Source organism: Rhinoderma darwinii, chromosome 6, assembly GCF_050947455.1.
Source record: "Rhinoderma darwinii isolate aRhiDar2 chromosome 6, aRhiDar2.hap1, whole genome shotgun sequence".
Lineage (NCBI taxonomy): Eukaryota > Metazoa > Chordata > Amphibia > Anura > Rhinodermatidae > Rhinoderma > Rhinoderma darwinii.
Genome location: NC_134692.1, coordinates 60,187,632 through 60,211,405, shown reverse-complemented (window position 1 = coordinate 60,211,405; position 23,774 = coordinate 60,187,632). Strand labels below are relative to the sequence as shown.

The window sequence follows — 23,774 nt, the reverse complement described above, 5'->3', positions numbered from 1 at the left end:
ATTCTGGAGAGGTTCTCCAATGGGGCCCTGAGTGTCAAGGTCGTTGTCTGGTGCAGATTCGTTCGGCTCAGCCTTCGCTACCTCGGTCATTGGCAGGATTGCCGAGTCATTATGCTGCATTTTCGGACATCTTCAGCAAGAGGGAGGCAGAGACATTGCCTCCAGCGGCCCTTCAGACACCTTTGAGGTTCAAGAGATCCTGGACACCAAGAGAGTGAGAGGAAAGACCTTTTATTTGGTGGATTGGAGGGGGTTTGGTCTTGAAGAAAGGTCTTTGGAGCCAGAGGAGAACCTCAATTCTTCTACTCTTCTGAAGAAATTTCTCTCTCGCTCTGGTCCCAAAAAGAGGGGGCGTAAGAGGGGAGATACTGTAATGTCCGTGGCTGCGGGCTGTCAGCTCCGTTCCCCTCCTGACACCCACGAGTCGGCAAGCACTGGCCCCAGCCTTCTCCATCATGAGACGTCAGCGCTCGTGTCCACTCACCTCAGCCGGATCCCGTAGGGTGCGCGTGCACGCTCGTGCCTGCTCTTAAATGGGCAGCGCGCGCACCGGACATTGTGGATGAACTTTGACCTGTGAGTACCCTGGACTATAAGAGGGGTCCAGCCCCCTAGTTTGATGCCTGAGCGTTATTGTGTTCCCTAGTTTGTCTATGTGATGGCCTCCTAGTGTGTTCCCTGTTCCAGTCCCTGTACCTGTTCCTAGCATTTCATATCTTCCTGGTCTAGCACTGAGCTGTGCCAAAGTCGTGCCGTGCTGCATCCACATCTGACCTGCCTCACCTCGGTTGACGTCCGCCTGCAAATTAGTCCCAGCCGAGCCTGCACTGCTTCTGCTGTCTGAGCTGCCACAGGTACCTATAGAACTATAGACTCTCACCTGCTCCCTGTTGGCCAGCTGCCTTACCGCCAAGGTGGTACGGCCCAGTGGGTCCACAGACCCTTCGAGACACCTGCATTTGCTTGGCAACGAATGCCTTCCATGTGCTGTCCATTGTTTTGACGGACCCAAAGGCTTCGATGGGCAAGACAGACACTGAACAACGGACAGAAGTAGGACATGTTCTACTTTTGAGGGAACGGGCGTACGGAACCATTAAAAAATGCATGGCCCCATAGAAATGAATGTGGCAGTGTGCTATCATTTAAAAAAACGGATCGCACCCTGAAGAAAATAACTGAAGCGGGCATAAGGCCTTAGTGATTGGAATGATGCCGCCCTCTAGAGTCAGTATTGTTTTAGCCTTTCTGACCATGTACAGGATGGTAAGGTACAATTTCCATGTGATCATCTTAATAGCCTTATGTCTTTAGCCATCAATATTGACAGGTATATTAGGGAGAGAAGGTCTGAGAAGGAGACTGCTTTATGTCATACTGTTGATGTCTTTTATCCTAGTGTGGCAAAGAACCAATGCAACTGGGTCCCCTGAGGCTCTCCAAGGCAGAGAAGGATAGAAGGAGGCGCTTAGGTCTTTGTTTGTATTACGGTAAAGAGGGACATTTTGCTCAAGTCTCCCCCCAAGTTGGGAATACGTCAGAGCCTAAAAGTCAATGGGGAGGTTCTTCAGTGTGCATTTTAATTTTTCTCCAAAAATATTGTGTTGTTGTGATTGAATAGGAGGGCATATATTTGCATATATATGCCTTGGTTAATTCTGGTGCTACAACAGATTTTCTAGATTTTGATTTGGTCAAGAAGTTGGGTATTATCCCTGTACCTCTGGAGAAACCCATTCGACATTTGTTCATTGGATGGTACTCCTGTGCCTGGAGGATCGTTAAGATAACGTACTCCTGGTCCTTAAATTGTCAGTAGGAAGTATCCACTGTGAGACTATTTATTTTCTGTTTGTTCCCTCTCCCTCCTATCCAATTACTTCGGGGTATCCTTGGTTGTTCCTCCATAATGCGATGTTTGATTGGACATCAGAAGAATTAGTGCAGTGGGGAAATTTTTGTTCAGGAAGATATTTTCGTTCCCCAAATCTAGTCACAGTTACCAGTTTCCAGGGTCTGCGTGTTGAGTATCAAGAATTTGGGGAGACATCTGTACCTTCTTTCATCATTCCTCCTGATTAAATTGTGACAGGGCTAACATTGGATATTTCTGATTTACTTTTGCAGTATCAATCTCAGGCACCTCCAGGGAAACCCGCCCAACAGTTGTTTGTTCCTAGTAACCTTAGACCTGCTGTTCTTATAGAGGGTCATGGTAGTAAGTTGGCAGTTCATTCAGGTATCAGTAAGATGTCTTGTCTCAATCTGTTTGGTGGCCAGATATGAGGAGAGATGTGGCAAGGTTTGTTGGAGAATGGGACATCTGTGCTCGCAATGAGACATCCAGAGCATTACCTTTTGGTCAGTTAAAACCTTTGCCCACTCGCAGGAAGCCATGGACACACATATCCATGGACTTTATTGTCGAGTTGCCCAGATACAGGTTCAGTAAAATGGCCCGTTTTATACTCTTGTCTGGCTTGCCCTCTGCTGATAAGCTGGCTACTCACTTTGTTCAATAAGTTGTGAGACTTCATGGTATTCCTGAAAATATTGTATCTGACGGGTTTACAGTTTGTAGCTAGATTTTGGAATGCCTTTTGTGCAAATTTAGGTATTGATTTGGGTTTCTCAAGCGCATATCATTCACAGACCAATGGTCAGATGGACAGAGTGAACCAGACATTAGAGCAATATGTACGGTGTTCTGTTTAAGAACTACATGATGATTGGGTCCAGTTTTTGCCATGGGCAGAGTTTGCTTATAACAATTCATGTCATGCATCCACTAATGTCTCCCCGTTTTTCTGTAGTCATAGTATTCAACCCAAAGCATCTTCATTTACCGGCAGTGTGGGTTTTGAAATTCCATTGCTCAGACTGAGGATTAAGGTGTTGAAGTCAGTGTGGAGTAAGGTCCATAGGGATTTGGGCTCAGTTGCATTTATTCATCATTTTAAGAATTTAAGACAATTAATCCAGTTTCCTTTATGTTGGATTTACGACAAAACATGAGAATACCCAGGACTTTGTTCTCTTTTAAGAATGTGTCTACTTTCAGAAGGCCGATCCGTAGACCTCCTCCTGTTTTGGTCCATGGTCAGCCTGAGTATGTGGTCCAGAGGATCCTTGATTCTAAGTGGTGTGGCAGGCAACTCCATTACCTTGTTGATTGGCGGTGCTTTGGCCCAGAGAAAAGGTTCTGGGAACTGGCTTGAAACATCCATGCTGATAGATTGATAAGTGCCTTTCATGCAGCGAATCCAGATAAACCCAGGATCAATGGCGCTTCAGCCCCCCTAGAATGGGGACTGCTGCTAATCAATTATTTCTCTTATCTCTGTGTTTGGGCATTGCTAGGCAATGGCTTTGTTCTCAATCTGGATTGGTCATCGTTTAGCTTTTCTTGGGCCTATATATACACTTCAGGCCTGGATTACTCAGATGCTAGCTTAATTTTTTCTGGCATGTGCTAAACTCTTTTCAGATTCTTGTCTAAGTAGTTCCACTGGTTTGTTTGCCTTTCCTGTGCGTTTGGTCTGCTGCCAAGTTGTTGTCTTTTACCCTGCTGTGGGATAATATTCAGATAAGGCAGTGAGTGTTGTAAATTATTGTCTACTGTCTCATCTGTTGGCTGCTTGCATGCTATTAATCCATCTTCTACTACCTCCGGTAGATTCACATGCCTCTCTTGATGCATCCGATGATCTTATTTGCCTTGGCAGAATATGCCTGACACTGGTCGCTACAGTTATGTTTACTGTCAACTAAAATTCCTAAGCCTTTGTCCATGTCATATTTAAAGGGACAATGTCATGATTTTTTTTTTCAATTAATTTATGTGTTTTTATTTAATAAAATATTATATTGACTTTATTTCATTTTTCACACACAAAGTTTTTTTTATTAACACTTTCTTAATGTACTGGGGGCTGCCATGTTTTATTTAATCTGTTTATGTGTCTCTTAACTACACATACACAGATGGAATACGGCAGCACAGTGCATAGGACACAATGAACGGCTCCCGTTTATTACCTCTGCCATCTGGCTCTATACTGCACAGGTGCAGTTCAGAGCCACCCAGCAGATAAGCTGGTTTGTAGGGAGATAACAGGTGCCATTATGAAGACCGGCTGCACTGCAGGTAAGGTGTGTGTCCCTGTCTGTCCCTCTCTCTCACAGACTCCCCCACCTCACGACCCCCGCCCCGTGTGTGTCTGTGTGTAGCAGTGCTGTGTGTGTGTGTGTGTGTGTCTATGTGTAGCAGAGATGAGTGTGTGTGTCTGTGTGTCGCAGTGCTGTGTGTGTGTGTCTGTGTGTAGCAAAGCTGAGTGTGTGTAGCAGTGCTGTGTGTGTGTGTGTGTGTGTGTGTGTGTGTCTGTGTGTAGCAGAGCTGAGTGTGTGTCTGTGTGTAGCAGTGCTGTGTGTGTGTCTGTGTGTAGCAGAATTGTGTCTGTGTATAGCAGTGCTTTGTGTGTGTGTGTCTGTAGGAGAGCTGAGTGTGTGTGTCTGTGTGTAGCAGTGTTGTGTGTGTGTCTATGTGTAGCAGAGTTGTGTCTGTGTGTAGCAGAGCTGTGTGTGTGTGTGTGTGTGTGTGTGTGTGTGTGTGTGTGTGTGTGTAGCGGAGTTGTGTATGTGTGTCTGTGTGTAGCAGAGCTGAGTGTGTGTCTGTGTGTAGCAGAACTGAGTGTGTGTGTCTGTGTGTAGCAGAACTGAGTATGTGTGTCTGTGTGTAGCAGAGTTGTGTATGTGTGTGTAGCAGAACTGAGTGTGTGTCTGTGTGTAGCAGAGTTGTGTATGTGTGTCTGTGTGTAGCAGAACTGAGTGTGTGTCTGTGTGTAGCAGAGTTGTGTCTGTGTGTAGCAGAGCTGAGTGTGTGGAAAGGAATGGACTCAACATTTCTTCACACAATGCGTTTTTTTAAAACGCGTGTGTAAAAAAGGGCGTTGTACTAACAGTGCATTACCAATTATCTAAATAAAAAGCGTAATCGAGCATTTATGTGGTTTTTGGCACGTAAAATACGGGAAAAAACGTGTCAAATACACGCCATGTGAACCTGTCAACTGAAAAGTCATTTACTTCACTTTCATCATTCTAGGGGTATGTTCACACGCAAAAAACGGCTGAGAAATCGGAAGCAGAACGTCTACAAACATCTGCCCATTGGTTTCAATGGAAAATACGGCGTTCTGTTCTGACAAGCATTTTTTTACGTGGCCGTTTCCAAAAACGGTACGTAAAAAGACGCCCACCAAAAAGAAGTGCATGTCACTTCTTGGGACGTTTTTGGAGCCGTTTTTCATTGATTCTATAGAAAAACAGCTCCAAAAACGGCAGTAAAAAATGTGAGTTTGATTAAAAAATGGTTGAAAATCAGGAGCTGTTTTCCCTTTGTTTAGTAAGCGTGCGAACATACCCTTAGCTTTTTGGTGTGTCCTATAGCTTCTGCCAGCTGCCATTTGTACAATCACTCCCAAAATGACAGCCGGACACTGCTTAGCAATTTGAAGACACCTTTTCCTGGCTTGTAGGAGGGGGTGAGATACCCTCCCACATTTACGGCAGCTGTGAGTCCGGTTGCTTTGCCTTATTCACCTTGCTGTAATTCTGGGAAGTGCTCCCTCTGGTGGCCAACATAGGAAAACATTTCAAATTATTATTTAATATTTAATACTTTCCACCATGTAGAAGAAAAAAAAATACAGCAAAAAAACGTAAAAAATATAATAGAAATAAGTAACTTACTTAAAAAAAGGTTTAATTCGCGACACATTCCCTTTAAACCTCATTTGCTACTTCTCTGCCCAAGACTCCAACTTCTCCAGGTTCATCTGTAACCTAAGACTGTACTCCTTTGTGTTACTGACTAAACACAGTTTAATATAGTCTGCAAAAATTAGTAATTTACTGTGCATTCCCTTTACAACATCATTATGAAATATATTAAAGAAAGTTAATATGGCCCAATACTGACCCTTGTGGTACTCAACTAGTAAGGGTGACCCAATCTGAGTATGTACTATTATTAACCACCCTCTGTTTTTTACCACCTAGCTAGTTATTTAGCCGCACAAATTTCCCCAGTCCCAACATTATTATTTTATGTACCATCATAAGCAACTTTTAAGAAATGTTTCAGCTGTTTGACAGAAATGCGAATTGTTGTAATAGGACCCTTTCGCCATTTCAGCAGCTGCAAAATATTGAACAATAGAGAAAAATGTTGTCATATAGTTGTCATATAGTTCTTTCATGCCATCTACTGGGGAGATAAGGTATAAAATATGACCGCAGTGTAATCTTTCTACCAGTAAAACCTGTATATTGATGTATTTCTGTGGCTTATAAAGCGCTAACACACTAGCGCCAGTTGGGCTCACAATCTAAATTTTGGAGTGTGAAAGGAAACCAGAGAACCTGGAAGAAACCCACCCAAACACTGGGAGAACATAAAAACTCCATGTAGATGTTGCCCTTGGTCGGATTCACACCCAGGACTCAAGCGCTGTATATGTCCTCATTCTGTATATGGGATCAATTTATCTGTAGTGACCTGTATCCAAAAGGGGAACTGAAAAAAGGAAGAGTGTGATATACCAAATGTCAAACTATTAGTGATTATATGGTCTCATAGACATAGTAGGCCAAATGTCATAAATATGCATTACAAGGGAGTTGTAGGGTACCACAAGCCGTGTACTCATCAGTCCTATGTGCTCACGACCATCTGCTGCTAATCTCCCACAATTCATATATTTTCTTGCTTCCAACATATTGAGGAATACAGAGAAGCTACTAAACTGTGTCAGGTTGTATCTGATGTAATTCACTATCACTGTATGAAAAAGTGGCCAAAAACGTTTGTAAATCCTTCACATACAGATTATAGATATTTTTGCAAACATATTTCATCGATCAGGAGCGTAGCTAAAGCCTTATGGGCCCTGGTGCAAGAATTCAGCTTGGGCCCGTCTAACTTTCCCCAACACCACCAGACCCCTGCGCACGCCTATGCCCAGCTGCCTTGTCCAACCGTCCCCATGGATGCTGCCACAGTATAATGCCCCCCATAGCTGCCTCCCCAGTATAATGCCTCCAAACAGTATAATGCTCCCCATAACCTCTCCCACACAGTATAATGCTCCCCATAGCTGCCCCAACACAGTATAATGCCCCCATAGCTGCCCACATACAGTATAATGCCCCCCATAGCTGCCCCCACACAGTATAATACCCCCATAGCTGTCCCCACAGTATAATGCCCCCCCATAGCTGCCTCCCCAGTATAATGCCCCCACACAGTATAATGCTCCCGATAGCTGCTCCCACACAGTATAATGCTCCCCATAGCTGCCCCTACACAGTGCAATGCTCCCCATAGCTGCCCCTACACAATATAATGCCCTCCATAGCTGCCCGCACACAGTATAATGCCCCCATAGCTGCCCCCACACAGTATAATGCCCCCATAGCTGCCCCCACAGTATAATGCCCCCATAGCTGCCCCATACACTATAATGTCTCCATAGCTGCCCCCACTCAGTATAATGCCCCCATAGCTGCCCCCACACCGTATAATGCCCCCATAGCTGCCCCCACACTGTATAATGCCCCATAGCTGCCCCCATAGTATAATACCCCCATAGCTGCCCCCAAAGTATGATGCACCCACAGTATATTGCCCTGAGGACGCAGATACAGTTGTAAGCGGGACCAGCCCAGTCAGCTCTGTGTGGCAACGGGGGTTCTCTGGGCCCCCCAGGCTTAGGGGCCCAGTCGCAAATGGGACCGTTGCGAGCCTTATAGCTACGCCACTGTCATCGTATGTATTTTATTAAATAAAAAATATTTACAATTGGTTTTAATTAAACATTTGCCGAATCTCTTCTGCAGCTTGTACAGTATGTCTTACAATAGAATACCAACTGGTGGATGATGTTCACTGCTCAGTCCAATAGACCAGCGGAATGTCGGCTCCTCTCCAACCTTTCTCTCGGCTCTCTTGAACACTAATCTAAGCTGACATTTTTAAAACTAAAGAAAATAAACCGAAAATAAATAACATGTCCGCTTAGAATAGCGATTAGAGGAGCAGACAGAAAGGTTGAAGAGGAGCCGAAAGTAAGTTGGTCTGTTATACTGAGCACTGAATGGCATCCAGCAGCTTGTATTGCATTGAGAGTCATGTAAGCTGCAGAAGAAAAACAGTGCAAAATTTAAACCAATTGTAAATATGTTTCAATTAATAAGATACATGCAATGCAATAATAAAAAAAATGTCTGCAAATATGTCCATAGCCTTGTCGTGGAAATCCATCGCTCAAAATATATTAGACTGAAATTTATACGAGTCCCAACAGACTCTCAAGGCCAGACTCCATTAGTCAGTATCCTAATTAGGATATTTCACCGATATATATCGAGAGAGGAGAAGAAAACACACAGACACGCTGAAATGTTCAAAATGCTCCTCTGAAGGATTTATTACTAAACTCAAACTGTTAAACTGAAATTCAGAAGGGGTGTAGGCTTGAGGTAAACCAATCAGAGACAATGTAACAATATTTGTTATTCAGTAAAAAGCATACAATAAAATACATCCCAGATACATCATTATAATTCTTCACACATTATGTTTACAGGTTTCTTATCTCTCTTTTGGACAGAATGTTCTCGTGGAGATGGGGGAGACCTTTCTTCACGCATACTTGCCACCCTCCCATCTCCAACTTCGCATGGGAACCAAGGTCAAAGATAAAACATACGAAATCAACATTACTTGTATTAAAGGAACAATGACTTTCCTATTCACTACAATAAAACCAAAATGGGAACTCCAGACAAGATGGCTGCTGCACGAAACTAAATCATTTAAACATTATCATCACTTTCACATATTACATATCTTAGTAATTCGGCCTCCTGCTTGATAATTCACAATGTAATTTCATACAGAGAATATAAGCAAATAAATCATCCTTCACAGCCTTTAATACTACTCTAACTTTTTATACAGACCAGCTTGAAGAATATGCCTTGCAATGCATTCGTTTTGCATTCTCTAGAGCTTTAACTAGAAAAATGTGTCTAGGGCTAACCTGTAATTTAGGATGACTGTGGGTATTATAATCCTTACAAGTGGCAGATAAACAACGCTCATGTGTTAGCTGTGGCAGTGGGCTGCTCAGTAAATATTGAAGTTCTGTGGGTTCCTATATTTTGGTAAAATGAGTCAAACATTCCTTTCCTTATCCTTACTAGCATGGGCGTCTTCTGCTCAGCCAATAAACTCAAGTGTTTTTTATACACAGATTAAGTCATGTTATCCACTATCTCACAATATGACTTCAAACTCAAGGCTAACAAAAATAATAGTAATACCATTGTAATCCCCTAAACTAATATACTCCACCGTAATGTAAAATATAAACAACTTATATTTTATGTAACAGTGGGGAGTTATCTACAGTGGCATTGGGGCCAGTTTGGTTCTATATAAAAACTCATTAACTTTAATAATATTTTATGCAATGTCACACAGCCCATGGTAAATGTCTGGAATATTAAAGGAGTTGTCTCATTAGGATCCCCTTCTTAAAAGATAGCATCCCAGTGATCAGTTGTTGTTACCTTAGGAACCAGGCCACACATTACAACAATGAGGTATTACATGGCTCCCATAAGTGTCTAACAACGCATTTACACAGTTATATTGTTGGTGCATATTAGTTCTATATACTTCCTGCCAAAAACTAGAGCAGAAATATATGGACCAATAAGTAACTAAGTATAAGTAACAAAGATATGTTTCAGCTGTTTGACAAAAATGAAGGAAACTATCTGAGAATTGTTGCAATAGGATCCTTATTCCATTTCAACAGTTGCAAAACATTGAACATTAGAGGAAAATGTGGTCATATAGTTCTTTCTTGCCCTCTACTAGTAAGATCAGATATAAAATAGTGACCAGAGTGCAGTCTTTCTACCAGTAATATTCGTATGTATTCTTTATTTCTGTTGCTTATATAGCGCCAATATATTCCATTGCTCAATATGGAAGTTGTTATCACTCACTTTCGTCAGAGGGGCTCACAATCTAATTCCATATCAGTATGTTTTTGTGGAGGGAAACCAGAAAATGCAGAGGGAACCCACGCAAACACGGGGAGAACATAAATACTCCATGCAGATGTTGTCGTTGGTCAGATTCAAACTCAGGACTCCAGTTCTGCAAGGCAACAGTCCTAACCACTAAGCCACCATGGTGCCCACATAGTACAATAAGTTGTACACAGAATTAGATTAGACAAACAACTAAAACTGTACAAATACCCACTGTAAATTGGAACTAGGCAAGATCCACCCACTGACCACATGCTGTATATGGGAACATTCTATTTGTAGTGACCAGAAGAGGAACTGAAAAAGGAAGAGTATAAGACATTTACCAAATGTCTGTATGTTCAGGTCAAGCTATGAGTGAATATATAGTCTTATAGAGATAGTAAGTCAAAAGACATAAACATGCAAAACTAGGGAGTCGTAGGGTGCCACAGTCGACATAAATACATAATTATTTCATTAAAACCTTTTATAAAGTCCACTCTGATTTCAGGGACTTCATTGTAGAAGTACATATATGGACCTGTAACGTCCGCGGCCTTAAAGGGCCAGTCCGCACACATGTTTAGAATTTTCTAATCACCCTGGACTATAAGAAGGGCCCTGCCCCTTCACTCATTGCCTGAGCGTTGTTGTGTTTACCCGTGTTAGTCTTGCAAATGGTCCCTGTTTTCCAGTTCCCAGTGTTCCCGTTCCTGCTACCTGTATCCCGTGCTACCTTGTTCCTGTACCTTAGAGAGTTGGAGTCGTGTTGTGCAAACCGATCACGTCTGCTGTGTTACACCACGCCTGGTGTCTGCTGCCAAGTTCCCATCCGAGCCTAACCATCGCTGCTGTCTGAACTGCCACAGGTACCCTTCCTCGGGCTATAGACTTTACTTGGTACACTGTGTGGCCAGCTGCTATAACGCTACGGCGGTATGGCCCAGTGGGTCCACATACCCACAGATCGTGACAGGATGTTATAGCACTAGACTAGACTTTCTATGGTCAATGTTAGGCTCAGTTCACTATGATACGTCAAAGGTATGTTGGTAGTATTTCTGACATATACTGCTCAGATGTATGCCACTGTATGGCCAGAGAGTGGCCTAAGTCACAATTCTAAAAAATAACTTTTGTTGTGCATTACACGCTTTTTTGAGGTGACCCTTTCTATAGGAAAGTGCAGTCCACTGCACTTTCCAATCCAGTATAAAAAGGTATGCCGACACATACCACTCAGATGGGGGCCTCCGTCGGGTGAATGGGGGCCAGTGGCTGCGTTCTGAGATTTCCTGGAGCATATGCCTAACGGGCTTACATAATGAGTTGTGAACAGAGTTTTACAATGCACTGGCCACCTTTTGCTCCCAAGATGAGTGCTAGTGTGCTCAACCTCCTTTCAGTGTCTTAATGGGACCTCATGCCAATTCAGTACTGTAGTCATTGTATGATCTGCAGTGAGATGATGGGTGGTACAATTTTTTTTGTGAAACAGCAACTCCCAGCATATGCTTACCATTGTTTGGGCCATGTTGGGAGCTGTAGTTTTACGCCGTGCAAACCTATACAACAGGGGTTGCACGGAATTTGCAAATTATGTTTGTACAGAGCTGTATTTGTGCTGGTGCTGTATTTATGTACTCAGCTCAGTTCTGGTGCTGTATTTATGTAATGAGCTTGGTTCTGGTGCTGTATTTATGTACTGAGCTTTGTTCTGGTGCTGTATATATGTACTGAGCTTTGTTCTGGGGATGTATTTATGTACCGTGCTTTATTCTGGTGCTGTAATTATGTATTGTGCTTGTTCTGGTGCTGTATTTATGTACTGAGCTCGCTTCTGATGCTGTATATTTATGTAATGAGCTTTGTTCTGGTGCTGTATTTATGTACTGAGCTTGGTTCTGGTGCTGTATTTATGTACTGAGCTTGATTCTGGTGTTGTATTTATATACTGAGCTTGGTTTTGGTACTGTATATATGTATGAGCTTGGTTCTGACACAGTATATATGTATGAGCTTTGTTCTGGTGCTGTAATTATATAGGATATATTCATAATAACAAAATTGCAGGGCTGATGGAATTGTTTTCAATTCATTGTCTATTTAAAATGAACCTGTCAGGTAGTTTTAACCCCTTAAACCGCCATCATGTGGTAATACATGACTTGATAATATTTCCAAACATTCTCCTGTATGTTTTTTTCAGATACAGCAAAATCTATAAAATTAACATTTAACCTCTTCCCGTCACAGCCATTTTTTTTATTTTAGTTTTAATTTTTTCCTCCCCACCTTCCAAAAGCCATAACATTGTTATTTTTCAGTCAATAAAGCCATATAAGGGCTTGTTTTTTGCGGGACGAGTTGTAGTTTTTCACGGAACCATTTATTGGACCATATAATGTAATATTTGTGGGGTGGAATAGGAAAAAAAACAGCAATTCCTCAGTCTTTTGAGGGGTTTTGTTTTTACGGCTTTCACCATACATATTATGGCATATTAACTTTATTCTACCGGTCAATATGATTACAGCGATACCAAATTTATATAGTTTTTTTTTTGTTTTTCTATTTTTATAAGGTAGAAACTAATTGTTAAAAATAAAATTTGTGTTTTGTTGCCACATTCTGAGAACCATAACTTTTTTATTTTTCAAGCAATTAATTGGTATGAGGCACCGGCGTAGCTATAGGGGTCGCAGTGGTCGCAATTGCGACCGGGCCCCGAAGCCAGGGGGGCCCACAGCCCCCCGCACCACATCAATAAAAAGTTACTGTAGTAAATCGGGCCGCGGGCCCCTGTTACTATAGTAACAGACTGCACTTACCTTCCTGGTTCCGGATCGCAGCGGAGGTCCTGACGTCAAGCGATGTGCGCAGCGCATGCTGTCACAGCGCTATGCGCCGTGCACAACATCGAGAGGACAGAACTTCCGCCGCGGCTGAAGAGGAAGGTAAGATTAGTTGCCCTGACTGGCGGGTCCGACTCCCGGGACCCGCCAATCAGCTGTTTTGAAGGGGCCGTAGCACTCGTACGAGAGCTGCTTCCCCTTCATTCTGGTCACACTGAATCGGTGTCGGCGATTCACAGTGTGAGCGAGTAGTGAAATGAAGGGGAAGCAGCTGTCATACGAGTGCTGCGGCCCCTTCAAAACAGCTGACTGGCGGGTCCCGGGAGACGGACCCCGACACATCAGCTATCGATGGCCTATCCTGAGGATAGGCCATCAATGCTTAGGGACTGCACAACCCCTTTAAGCCTACGATGTAGCAGGCTTAGAGGGCCCATGAGACAGGATCACAGATTGTGTGATCCTGTCCGCTGGGCCCTGTATCTAAGCCGATCACATGCTTGAGGGGCTATTGAGGGACTATATACAGAATTATGTGACAATAAATAGTATTATAAGTGACAGCCAGCATGGTTTTACAAAGGACAGAAGCTGTCAAACCAACCTGATTTGTTTTTATGAAGAGGTAAGCAGAAGCCTAGACAGAGGGGCCGCTGTGGATATAGTGTTTTTGGACTTTGCAAAGGCATTTGACACTATCCCTCATAGACATCTAATGGGTAAATTAAGGACTATAGGTTTAGAAAATATAGTTTGTAATTGGATTGAGAATTGGCTCAAGGACCGTATCCAGAGAGTTGTGGTCAATGATTCCTACTCTGAATGGTCCCCGTTAATAAGTGGTGTATCCCAGGGTTCAGTGCTGGGACCACTATTATTCAACTTATTTATTAATGATATAGAGGATGGGATTAATAGCACTATTTCTATTTTTGCAGATGACACCAAGCTATGCAATATAGTTCAGACTATGGAAGATGTTTGTCAATTGCAGGCAGATTTAAACAAACTAAGTGTTTGGGCGTCCACTTGGCAAATGAAGTTTAATGTAGATAAATGTAAAGTTATGCATCTGGGTACGAAAAACCTGCAAGCATCATATGTCCTAGGGGGAGCTACACTGGCGGATTCACTTGTTGAGAAGGATCTGGGTGTACTTGTAAATCATAAACTAAATTTCAGCATGCAGTGTCAATCAGCTGCTTCAAAGGCCAGCAAAATATTGTCATGTATCAAAAGAGGCATGGACTCGCGGGACAGGGATGTAATATTACCACTTTACAAAGCATTAGTGAGGCCTCATCTAGAATATGCAGTCCAGTTCTGGGCTCCGGTTCATAGAAAGGATGCCCTGGAGTTGGAAAAAATACAAAGAAGAGCAACGAAGCTAATAAGGGGCATGGAGAATCTAAGTTATGAGGAAAGATTAAAAGAACTAAACCTATTTAGCCTTGAGAAAAGACGACTAAGGGGGGACATGATTAACTTATATAAATATATGAATGGCGCATACAAAAAATATGGTGAAATCCTGTTCCATGTAAAACCCCCTCAAAAAACAAGGGGGCACTCCCTCCGTCTGGAGAAAAAAAGGTTCAACCTGCAGAGGCGACAAGCCTTCTTTACTGTGAGAACTGTGAATCTATGGAATAGCCTACCGCAGGAGCTGGTCGCAGCAGGGACAGTAGATGGCTTTAAAAAAGGCTTAGATAATTTCCTAGAACAAAAAAATATTAACTGCTATGTGTAGAAATTTTTTACTTCCCCTTTCCCATCCCACTTCCCCTTTCCCATCCCTTGGTTGAACTTGATGGACATGTGTCTTTTTTCAACCGTACAAACTATGTAACTATGTACTATGTAACTATATGTGTGATCCTGTCTGATGGACCCTGTATATAAGCCTACCACACTGTAGGTTTAGATACAGGGCCCCAGCACACAGTAATCTTATACTCTTATACTGTATAAGATTACTGTCTGCTGGACCCTGTATCTAAGCCTACCATGTGGTAGGCTTAGATACAGGGTCCCACAGACAGTATCACACATGGGCCCTGTATCTAAGCATAACACATGTGTTACTAATCGTTTTTTTGTGCGTTTTCTTACAGGTTCGGTCGTTAGACTACGTCGGATTCCAGGACTACTTCGATGATAAGGGATTTTTTTTTTATTATCAATAAAATGGTTAATGAGGGCTGTGGTTTTTTTTTTTATTTCAATAAAATATTTTTTCTATGTCTTTGTGTTTTTTTTTTTAAACTATATTACTACCGCCTTAGTAATGGCCGCCGGCTGATTGACAGCATCCATTGCTAAGGCGGGGCTTAGTGTTAGCCGGTGCAGAGGTGAACACTAACCCCCCATTATTACCCCGGTGCCCACCGCCACCAGGGGGGCTGGGTAGAGTCGGGTACCATCCAGTACTTGACCATCTGTAGTGATGGTCGGCCACTGGGGCGGCCGCAGGCTGGTACTATCAGGAGGGGAAAGGCCAAAAACAGTGGCCCTTCCCACCCTGGTGATGCTAGGCTGAAGCTGCTTTATTGTATCTGGCTGGTTAAAAAAAATAAAATAAAAAATAATTGGAAAGAACGATGTCGGGTCCCCCCCAATTTTCATAACCAGCCAGATACAACACAGCAGCAGCAGGCAGCATTACCAGGGTGGTAGGTGCCACTGTTTTTGGCTTTCCCCAGCCTAATACTACCAGCATGCGGCCGCCCCAGTGCCTGCCCGTCACTACAGATGGACGGGTACTGGATCGTACCCGGCTCTTCCCAGTACCCCTGGTGACGGTGGGTACCGGGGTAATAATGGGGGTCAGTGTTGGCCTTTGCACCGGCTAACATTAAGCCCCGCCTTAGTAATGGAGGTTGTCAATCAGCCGGCAGCCATTACGAAGGCGGTGATAATAAAGTTTAAAAAGATACAAGCACATAGAAAAAATATTTTATTGAAATAAAAAAACACACACATCCCTCATTAACCATTTTATTGAGAATGAAAAAACGCCATCATTGAAGTCCTCGTATCCGAAGTCCAACAACCGAACCTGTAAAAAAACACAAACACACAAAAATAATCAGTAACACATAAAGAAGCATAACAATTATTATTCTTACATTTCCTGGGTCCAGCACTGGAGCCGCAATGTCAGCGAGCTGAGTCCTGTATCTAATCCTATCATGTGTGATACTGTCTGCTGAGCCACTGTATCTAATCCTATCATGTGTGATACTGTCTGCTGAGCCACTGTATCTAATCCTATCATGTGTGATACTGTCTGCTGAGCCTCTGTATCTAATCCTATCATGTGTGATACTGTCTGCTCAGCCACTGTATCTAATCCTATCATGTGTGATACTATCTCCTGGGCCCTATATCTAATCCTATCATGTGTGATACTGTCTGCTGAGCCATTGTATCTAATCCTATCATGTGTGATACTGTCTGCTGAGCCACTGTATCTAATCCTATCATGTGTGATACTGTCTGCTGAGCCTCTGTATCTAATCCTATCATGTGTGATACTGTCTGCTCAGCCACTGTATCTAATCCTATCATGTGTGATACTATCTGCTGGGCCCTATATCTAATCCTATCATGTGTGATACTGTCTGCTGAGCCATTGTATCTAATCCTATCATGTGTGATACTGTCTGCTGAGCCACTGTATCTAATCCTATCATGTGTGATACTGTCTACTGAGTCAATGTATCTAATCCTATCTATACTTGATAGGGTTGTAGTGCTATAGATATGCTGTCTCATATACACACATACATTTTTTTTGGGGCGTACACATATGTATTGGGGCTATTTCCCCTGACATTTTAAGACCTTAGTGATGCCCCGGCTGCTAGTGCTGCATTGTTGGGTCACTTAGGAGACCCAGCGATGCAGCTGAAAGCTGTGGACCGTCGGCCATGAGAAGTTTGGGGGGGGGCCCAATAAGAACTTTTGCATCGGGGCCCATGAGCCTTTAGCCACGCCCCTGGTATGAAGCCTTATTTTTTTTGCGGGGTGAGCTGTAGTTTCTACTTGTACCATTTTGGGCTACATGAGACTTTTTGCTAACTTTTTATTTCAGTTTTTTTTGGTATATGAAGTGACAAAAAAACAGCGATGGTATTTTGTAATAGTTCAGACTTTTACAGTCCCGGCAATATATATTGGCTTGTTTTTTTTACACTAGTCAAAACCTTATTAAATGTTTTTTTTTACATATTTTATTAGTCCCCTTATGGGATTCGCACCAGTGATCGTTAGATTGCTGGTACAATACACTGCAATACTAATATATTGTAGTATATAGGCAATCCTGGGGGCCTTCATTAGGCTCCTGGGCTGCCATGACAACCATCGGCACCCCATGATAGTGTCGTGGGGGGGCGATGAGCAGTCGGAGGGTGGCGCCCCCTCTTTCTGTCTTAGATGCTGTGATTGTGATTGCTTGCAGCATTTAAGGGGTTAAATGGCCAGGAACAGCACAATTGCTGTTCCTGGCCATTAGTCCCGGGGGTCAGCTGTTAAACACAGCTGACACTTGCTGCGTACGGAGCGGGCTCAGTGGGTGAGCCTGCTCCAAACATCAACCCCCGCACCACGATGTGCTATTACGTCATGGTGCGAAAACAGGTTAAGATGGCGCACGCTATATGCTAATTACTCTTTAAAGGGTCATGGGGTGGTGCCTACCTTTCCATGCTTGATTGACATCTTCCTGGCTGTTCTACATCACTACGTCTCTTCCAACTTTCTCGGATGCGCCATTTCCTTGTACTACTAGGCCATGCACTGTGCAGCGAGGTGTACTCTGCCCGGCTTCATCGCTGCACCGCACATTTCAGGGGAGTACAAGGCAACGGCGCATCTGCAAGAGTTGGAGGAGGCTGCTAGTGATGTACAACAGCCAGAGGCATGTCAATCAAGATCTGGGGGGCGCCATTTCAATTTTCGCCTCAACCTGCCTAGAATCGGCCCAGGTTAGCAAGATCGTTGACTTTATCCTTTGTGAATAGTGTTTTTTGTGACTACAAGAAAACTCCAGATTTTACAAGTGCCAATGTAAGTTTTTCTTTGGATTTTTTTTCTTGGATTCCAGATAGCTAAACCTGAGCACCCTTATTGTATACTCAAGTGGACAAGCATACGAATATCAGAGCGATGAGACAACCTATTCACACTTTTGTATGTTAAACTCAAATTCTTCCTCGCTGTTATGGATCCATTGTACACAGATGCCAATCTTTTTTTTTTTTATTATTAATTTATAAATGAGGTATCGTTTGGCTGTGGGCAGGTGTGCCAAACATGTGTAATTTCATGGACAGTCTGTAAAAATAGGAAATTTTTATCCAGGGTGCATGATAAAACACAGATGCTTCCATGATTGTTTTGAAGCTAAAGGGGCTTGTGCAGGATATTGTGATAGTAGTTCTAAACATTTTACAGTTCACAATAAATGCCGCTAATGTTTTCGTATTAGTATTCTAATCTATGGACATATATGGTTTTTAATCTCTGATTCATGTTTGGTTTTCCAAATTGTCCAGAAAAAAATCCAAAAAAGGAGATTGATGGCCCTGTCTATAGGCTTTCTGGTAAATAAATCCGGTATTGTGCAAAACTGCGTAAAAAGAACCTTTGTCACATGTGATTGACTGCAAAAAACACACTTCCTCTATCTGCTCCCTCACTTTGGCTCATTCCCTAATCTCAAACGGCAATATCTAAATTAGCCAGTTGTTTTTATTACGTATTTTAGTATTTGCTAATTTTATTTTTGTATTTCTTTCTAATCATACAGATCATACAGAAAAAGATAAGGAAGGAAGGGGAAAAAGCAAAAGATACGATTATGGATATGTAATGAAGGTTAGAGCTAAGAAAACAATGAGGTATATGACATAGGGCTTACAAGGTTGATCATGTAAAAACAGTATTGTTCGTTCTTCCTATTTCATAGTCTAATCGACGTGACATTTTACTACGGTTGTGGGACTTTATCTGACAAACTTTTCAACCTTTTAAACTTTAGGTACAAGGAAAAAATAAAGAAAACTTTTGATAGATGATCATAGCAAACTGTGTGATGATGTTTCATATGTCCTTGAAAGGGGTTTTTCCACATATTACATTTATGGTAATATTAATTTAATATGCCATTAATGTCTCATCATTGGGGGTCCAACTCTAGGGACTCCAACAACCGCAATAATGGAGGAGTGTGATCTCCCATTCCCTGTGGAAGGTTGGCTATGCTTGCGCATTCACTCTCCATTGAAGTCTATGTAAGATAAGGAAACATCATAAATCAGCTGTTATGGATTTCCCATAAATTTGGTAGAATTCACTTCATTTAATGCAACTATTCATATCACGAATCTCTTAAGAAACTGATGAAAGCTGTTTATCGCATGGAGCCAGAATTGCTGTGCCAATGTGTCTGGGGGCCTGTTCACATCACCGTTCACTTTCCATTCCGGGGTTCCGTCTGAGGTTTCCGTCAGATGAACCCCGCAATGGAAAGTGAAACTGAAACCACAGCTTCCGTTTCAGTCACCATTGATATCAATGGTGACGGAAACATCGCTAATGGTATCCGTTCGTCACCATTACGGCAGGTTTCCGTTTTAACGATGGAATCAATAGCGGAGGCGACTGCACTATTGATTCCGTCGGAAAAACGGAAACCTGCCGGAATGGTGAAGAACGGAAACCATTAGCGATGTTTCCGTCACCATTGATATCAATGGTGACTGAAACGGAAGCTGTAGTTTCAGTTTCACTTTCCGTTGCGGGGTTCACCCGACGGAAACCTCCGATGGAACCCCGGAATGGAAAGCGAACGGTGATGTGAACAGGCCCTGACTTCTGCATGAATATGCCCAGCACTGGTTGTAACACACTGAAACCGATGGCCAGTTGGAACTGGGAAGTTTTAAACCATTCTGCCTAGATCAAAAACTGAATAAACACCTTCATGGTTACACCTCCAGCAAGATCAGTTGTTGTTTTTTTTACCAGCAGAGACTTAATGGGTTTATCCGGGGACCAAAAATTGCTTTGCATTCATATTTTTATGTAAAAAGAAGTCACTTACTAATATAATATCATCAATATTAGAAAAGCTCCAGGACTTTCGGGAACAGTTCACCGGGTTTGAACGGCACAATTTAGTACCGAATTTTTAATTAAAGTATATTAGTAAGTGACTTCTTTTTACATAAAAATATGAATGCAAAGAAATTTTGGGTTCCCGGATAACCCCTTTGAATCCTTGATCTACTACATAAACAAGTACCTCAGTAGAAAAGGCACTTATGTTAAATAAGCAAAAGTATAAAGGAAAGATCTATACTTCTTTTTTTTATATCTACTGCTGCGGTTGGTTAAAAAAACTGCATCAAAAACGGCCACGAAAGTGGCATGTGTGATTACAGCCTCATGCCTCAACTCAGTCCTACGTCCTGTGTATGCATCCATGAAAATTCTCTACTGTGGAGGGAGTGGCGGACCACAGTAATTCCTTTTCAAAAGGATTCAGGCAATGTAGTTGTCCCTGACTGTCCTGGACACTCATTCAACTCATCAGTACCTCCGTCATTGTTAGTCTAAATGCAAACTGTCACATCCTCAACACATAACAGGACTGAAATGTCCCTCCCATGAAGGCAGGACATGCTAACCTCTCAGGAGAAAATGAATCACAGTACTTCTCTCTGCCCAACAGCTTCAGATAAATGCATTTCATGTGTGTCTGCAGCAACTACTGAGGTGAGTCCTCTTTCTCCCATTCCTATTAGACTTCCAGAACATATCAGTAATGGAATCAGTGTAAATATTACATAGGAGATATGTCTCCTTCAGAACTTAGCATTGAATATTCATTGATATGAGTAGTTTATAGAGTATGTTTAGTCTGGAAGTCAGTGTTGTTTAGGATAAGTGCATATTATACAGACATACGTCTCTTTATCAATATAATACTGTAGGGACTGGGTGTTTTTGTAAGGAAATATTGGAAATTACATGAATTTTGTATGGACATTAAAATAAAAATTCGATTAAAATGATGTATATATTAGTTTAATACAGTTTAGGAAATGTTTACAACTTAGTTTACACTTTTACTGTTTTATGTTTAGAAAGCAAAATTGTACTTTTCATCTATGAACTGAAGGGGTTGCCTCATCACAGACTATGTGAGCCACTCCCGAGACCCCTGGCAAACCACTGATTTTGCTGGGGGTAGACATGGTTAGCCAGACATTTAGTATAATGTAGTATTACATCGTGGCCATTTAAATAAATGGCTGTTCATGCAGGGCCGGCCTTAGGTTGAATGGCGCCCTGTGCAGGACTCTCTATTGCCGCCCCCTACACAAACCAAAAATGAACCACATATATAGACATGCTGGAACATATATACTGTACATACATAAAGACAGATATTTAGACATACAGGCAAATATACATTCACACATCTGGAGTATATACATAAAGGTAAATATATAGACGTACATACACACACACACACACCGGCAGATAAATACACAGACAGGAACATATACAAATACATAAAAGGCACATCTATACAAGCACAAAGACACATTCACAAACAGAGCCATATATACCCAGTACAGATAATGTCGTAGATTTCATGTGCAGCCCTATGTAACACCACAGATAATACACAGTAATAACTGAGTACAGATAATGTAGTAGATATTGCCTGCAGTCCTATGTAACACCACCGATAACACAGTGATAACTTTCTGAGTACAGATAATGTAGTGGATATTGCCTGCAGGCCTACGTAACACCACAGATAACACAGTGATAACTCTGAGTACAGATAATGTCATAGATTATAACTATACCCACAGACACATATAAACATACACAGAGGCATATATAGAAGGGGCAGCAGGGGTTATAAGGGGCAGCAGGGTATATAAGGGGCAGCAGAGTATATAATGGGCATCAGGATATATAGGGACAGCAGGGTATATAGGGGCAGCAGGGTATATAGGAGGCAGCATAGTATATAAGGGACAGCAGGGTATATAGGAGGCAGCAGGTTATAAAAGGGGCAGCAGGATAATATAGGGGACAGCAGGATAATATAGGGGAAGCAGGGTATATAGGGACAGCAGGGTATATAGGAGGCTATTCAGGAGGAAAATATCAGTACTCCTTGTGGAATTTGAAAAATTAATCTTCTTTATTTATTTAAATAGCCAGCGGAAAGCCTGAACAGCTTGAAGTGGACAAAATACATAAAGCGTCCGTCTCCTCTGACGCGTTTCTAGCACACAAGAGTCATTTCTCATAGATAGGGGAGGGAATGAGAGTGTGTGGCTGAAATAACAGCCAGGAAAGAAAACCACCCACTCTAATCAGGTGTATACAATGATCACAAAAGTGAATGGCATATAAAACGTACAAAAATTTATAAAAATATAACTATAAAATCACAGACCAAGTACAAAAATATATGGAGTATTAATAGTTCATAATAAGATCATTTCTCACATTAAGACCATTGGGGACTATAGTATTTAACATGAGAATATGAGAATCCAGTATCCCTCACGTTTTAGTAGTTCTCTCCTATGATCACCACCTCGCACTGGTTTTTTAACCCTTTCAATTTCTGAAAACTGAAAGCTGCTGATATTGCCTTGATGCATAAGGCTATGTTCACACGGAGTATTTTGGGGGAGGAATATCTGCCTCAAAATTCAGTTTGGAACTTTGAGGCAGATATTCCTCTCCCTGCACGCCGTTTTTCACCCGCGGCCATTGAGCGCCGCGGGCATAAAACAGCGAGAAATACCCTTTCTCCTGCCTCCCATTGAAGTCAATGGGAGGTCAGAGGCGGAAGCGCCCGAAGATAGGGCATGTCGCTTCTTTTTCCCGCGAGGCAGTTTTACTGCTCGCGGGAAAAAGACGCCGACGCCTCCCATTGAAATCAATGGGAGGCATTCTCGGGCCGTTTTTGCCGAGTTTTGCGACGCGGTTTCCGCGTCAAAAAACTCGGCAAAATACCCCGTGTGAACATAGCCTTAGACTAAAGTGTTTGGATGCATTGGAAGGATTTCTAACTTCAGGATTAGTGGCTCCATTGAGATGCTCTCTAATTCTGGCCTTAAGAGGGCGACTTGTGCACCCAACATAGGATAAATCACAGAGTGTACAGTTTATTTGATATACTACACGTCGTGTGTTGCAGTTGATGAATTGTTTTATTTTATGTATAGTTCCATGAATAGCCGAACTTCTTTAATTTGATGTACATGGTTGCAACACATACATATATTTGCTCCACAAGGATAAAACCCTTTAGATGACAGCCACGTATTTCGTTTAGGTGAAACATGCGTTAATCTAGGTTAGAGCATGATACCCAAAGTATGCGAAGAAAATTTACAACCCGGCTCTAGTATCTGGCGTAAACCTTCATCTTGAAAAATGACTGGTGCGTATTTGGACACTATAGATCGCATCATATGATATTCTCTACTGTACGATGTAACAAACGCAAGAGATTAATTTTTATTCTTTTTATATTTATGTTTTCTTTGTAATAAATCGCAGCGTTTTCTGTCCTCACCTAAATTAATAGCCCTGTCCAGGGTCCACTGGGGATAGCCTCGGTCCTTTAAACGATTGCATATTTTATATGTTTCGTAACTATATGATTGTTCAGACGAGCAGTTTCTTTTAGCTCAAAATATTTCTCCAACCGGGACACCCTTAATGGTATGTTCTGGATGGCAAGATTTGCCATGCAAA

The 23,774-nt window shown here is 42.2% G+C and overlaps 1 protein-coding gene across 11 annotated transcripts in view; it reads left to right on the top strand.

Moving 5' to 3' along the window:
- CMKLR2 (chemerin chemokine-like receptor 2) overlaps positions 1 to 23,774 on the top strand; it is a 109,558-nt gene that overhangs the window by 22,518 nt on the left and 63,266 nt on the right. For 5 of the 11 annotated variants that reach the window (XM_075829852.1, XM_075829851.1, XM_075829848.1 and 2 more), the window contains one exon: positions 18,781 to 18,871. The exons of 5 other annotated variants lie outside the window; for them this stretch is intronic. In XM_075829852.1, the coding sequence (XP_075685967.1) occupies positions 18,843 to 18,871 (29 nt within the window). In that variant the 5' untranslated portion in view covers positions 18,781 to 18,842. Of the gene's footprint in view, positions 1 to 18,780; positions 18,872 to 23,774 lie in introns of those variants that run through there. One more of the 11 variants, XM_075829858.1, reaches the window with a different exon arrangement.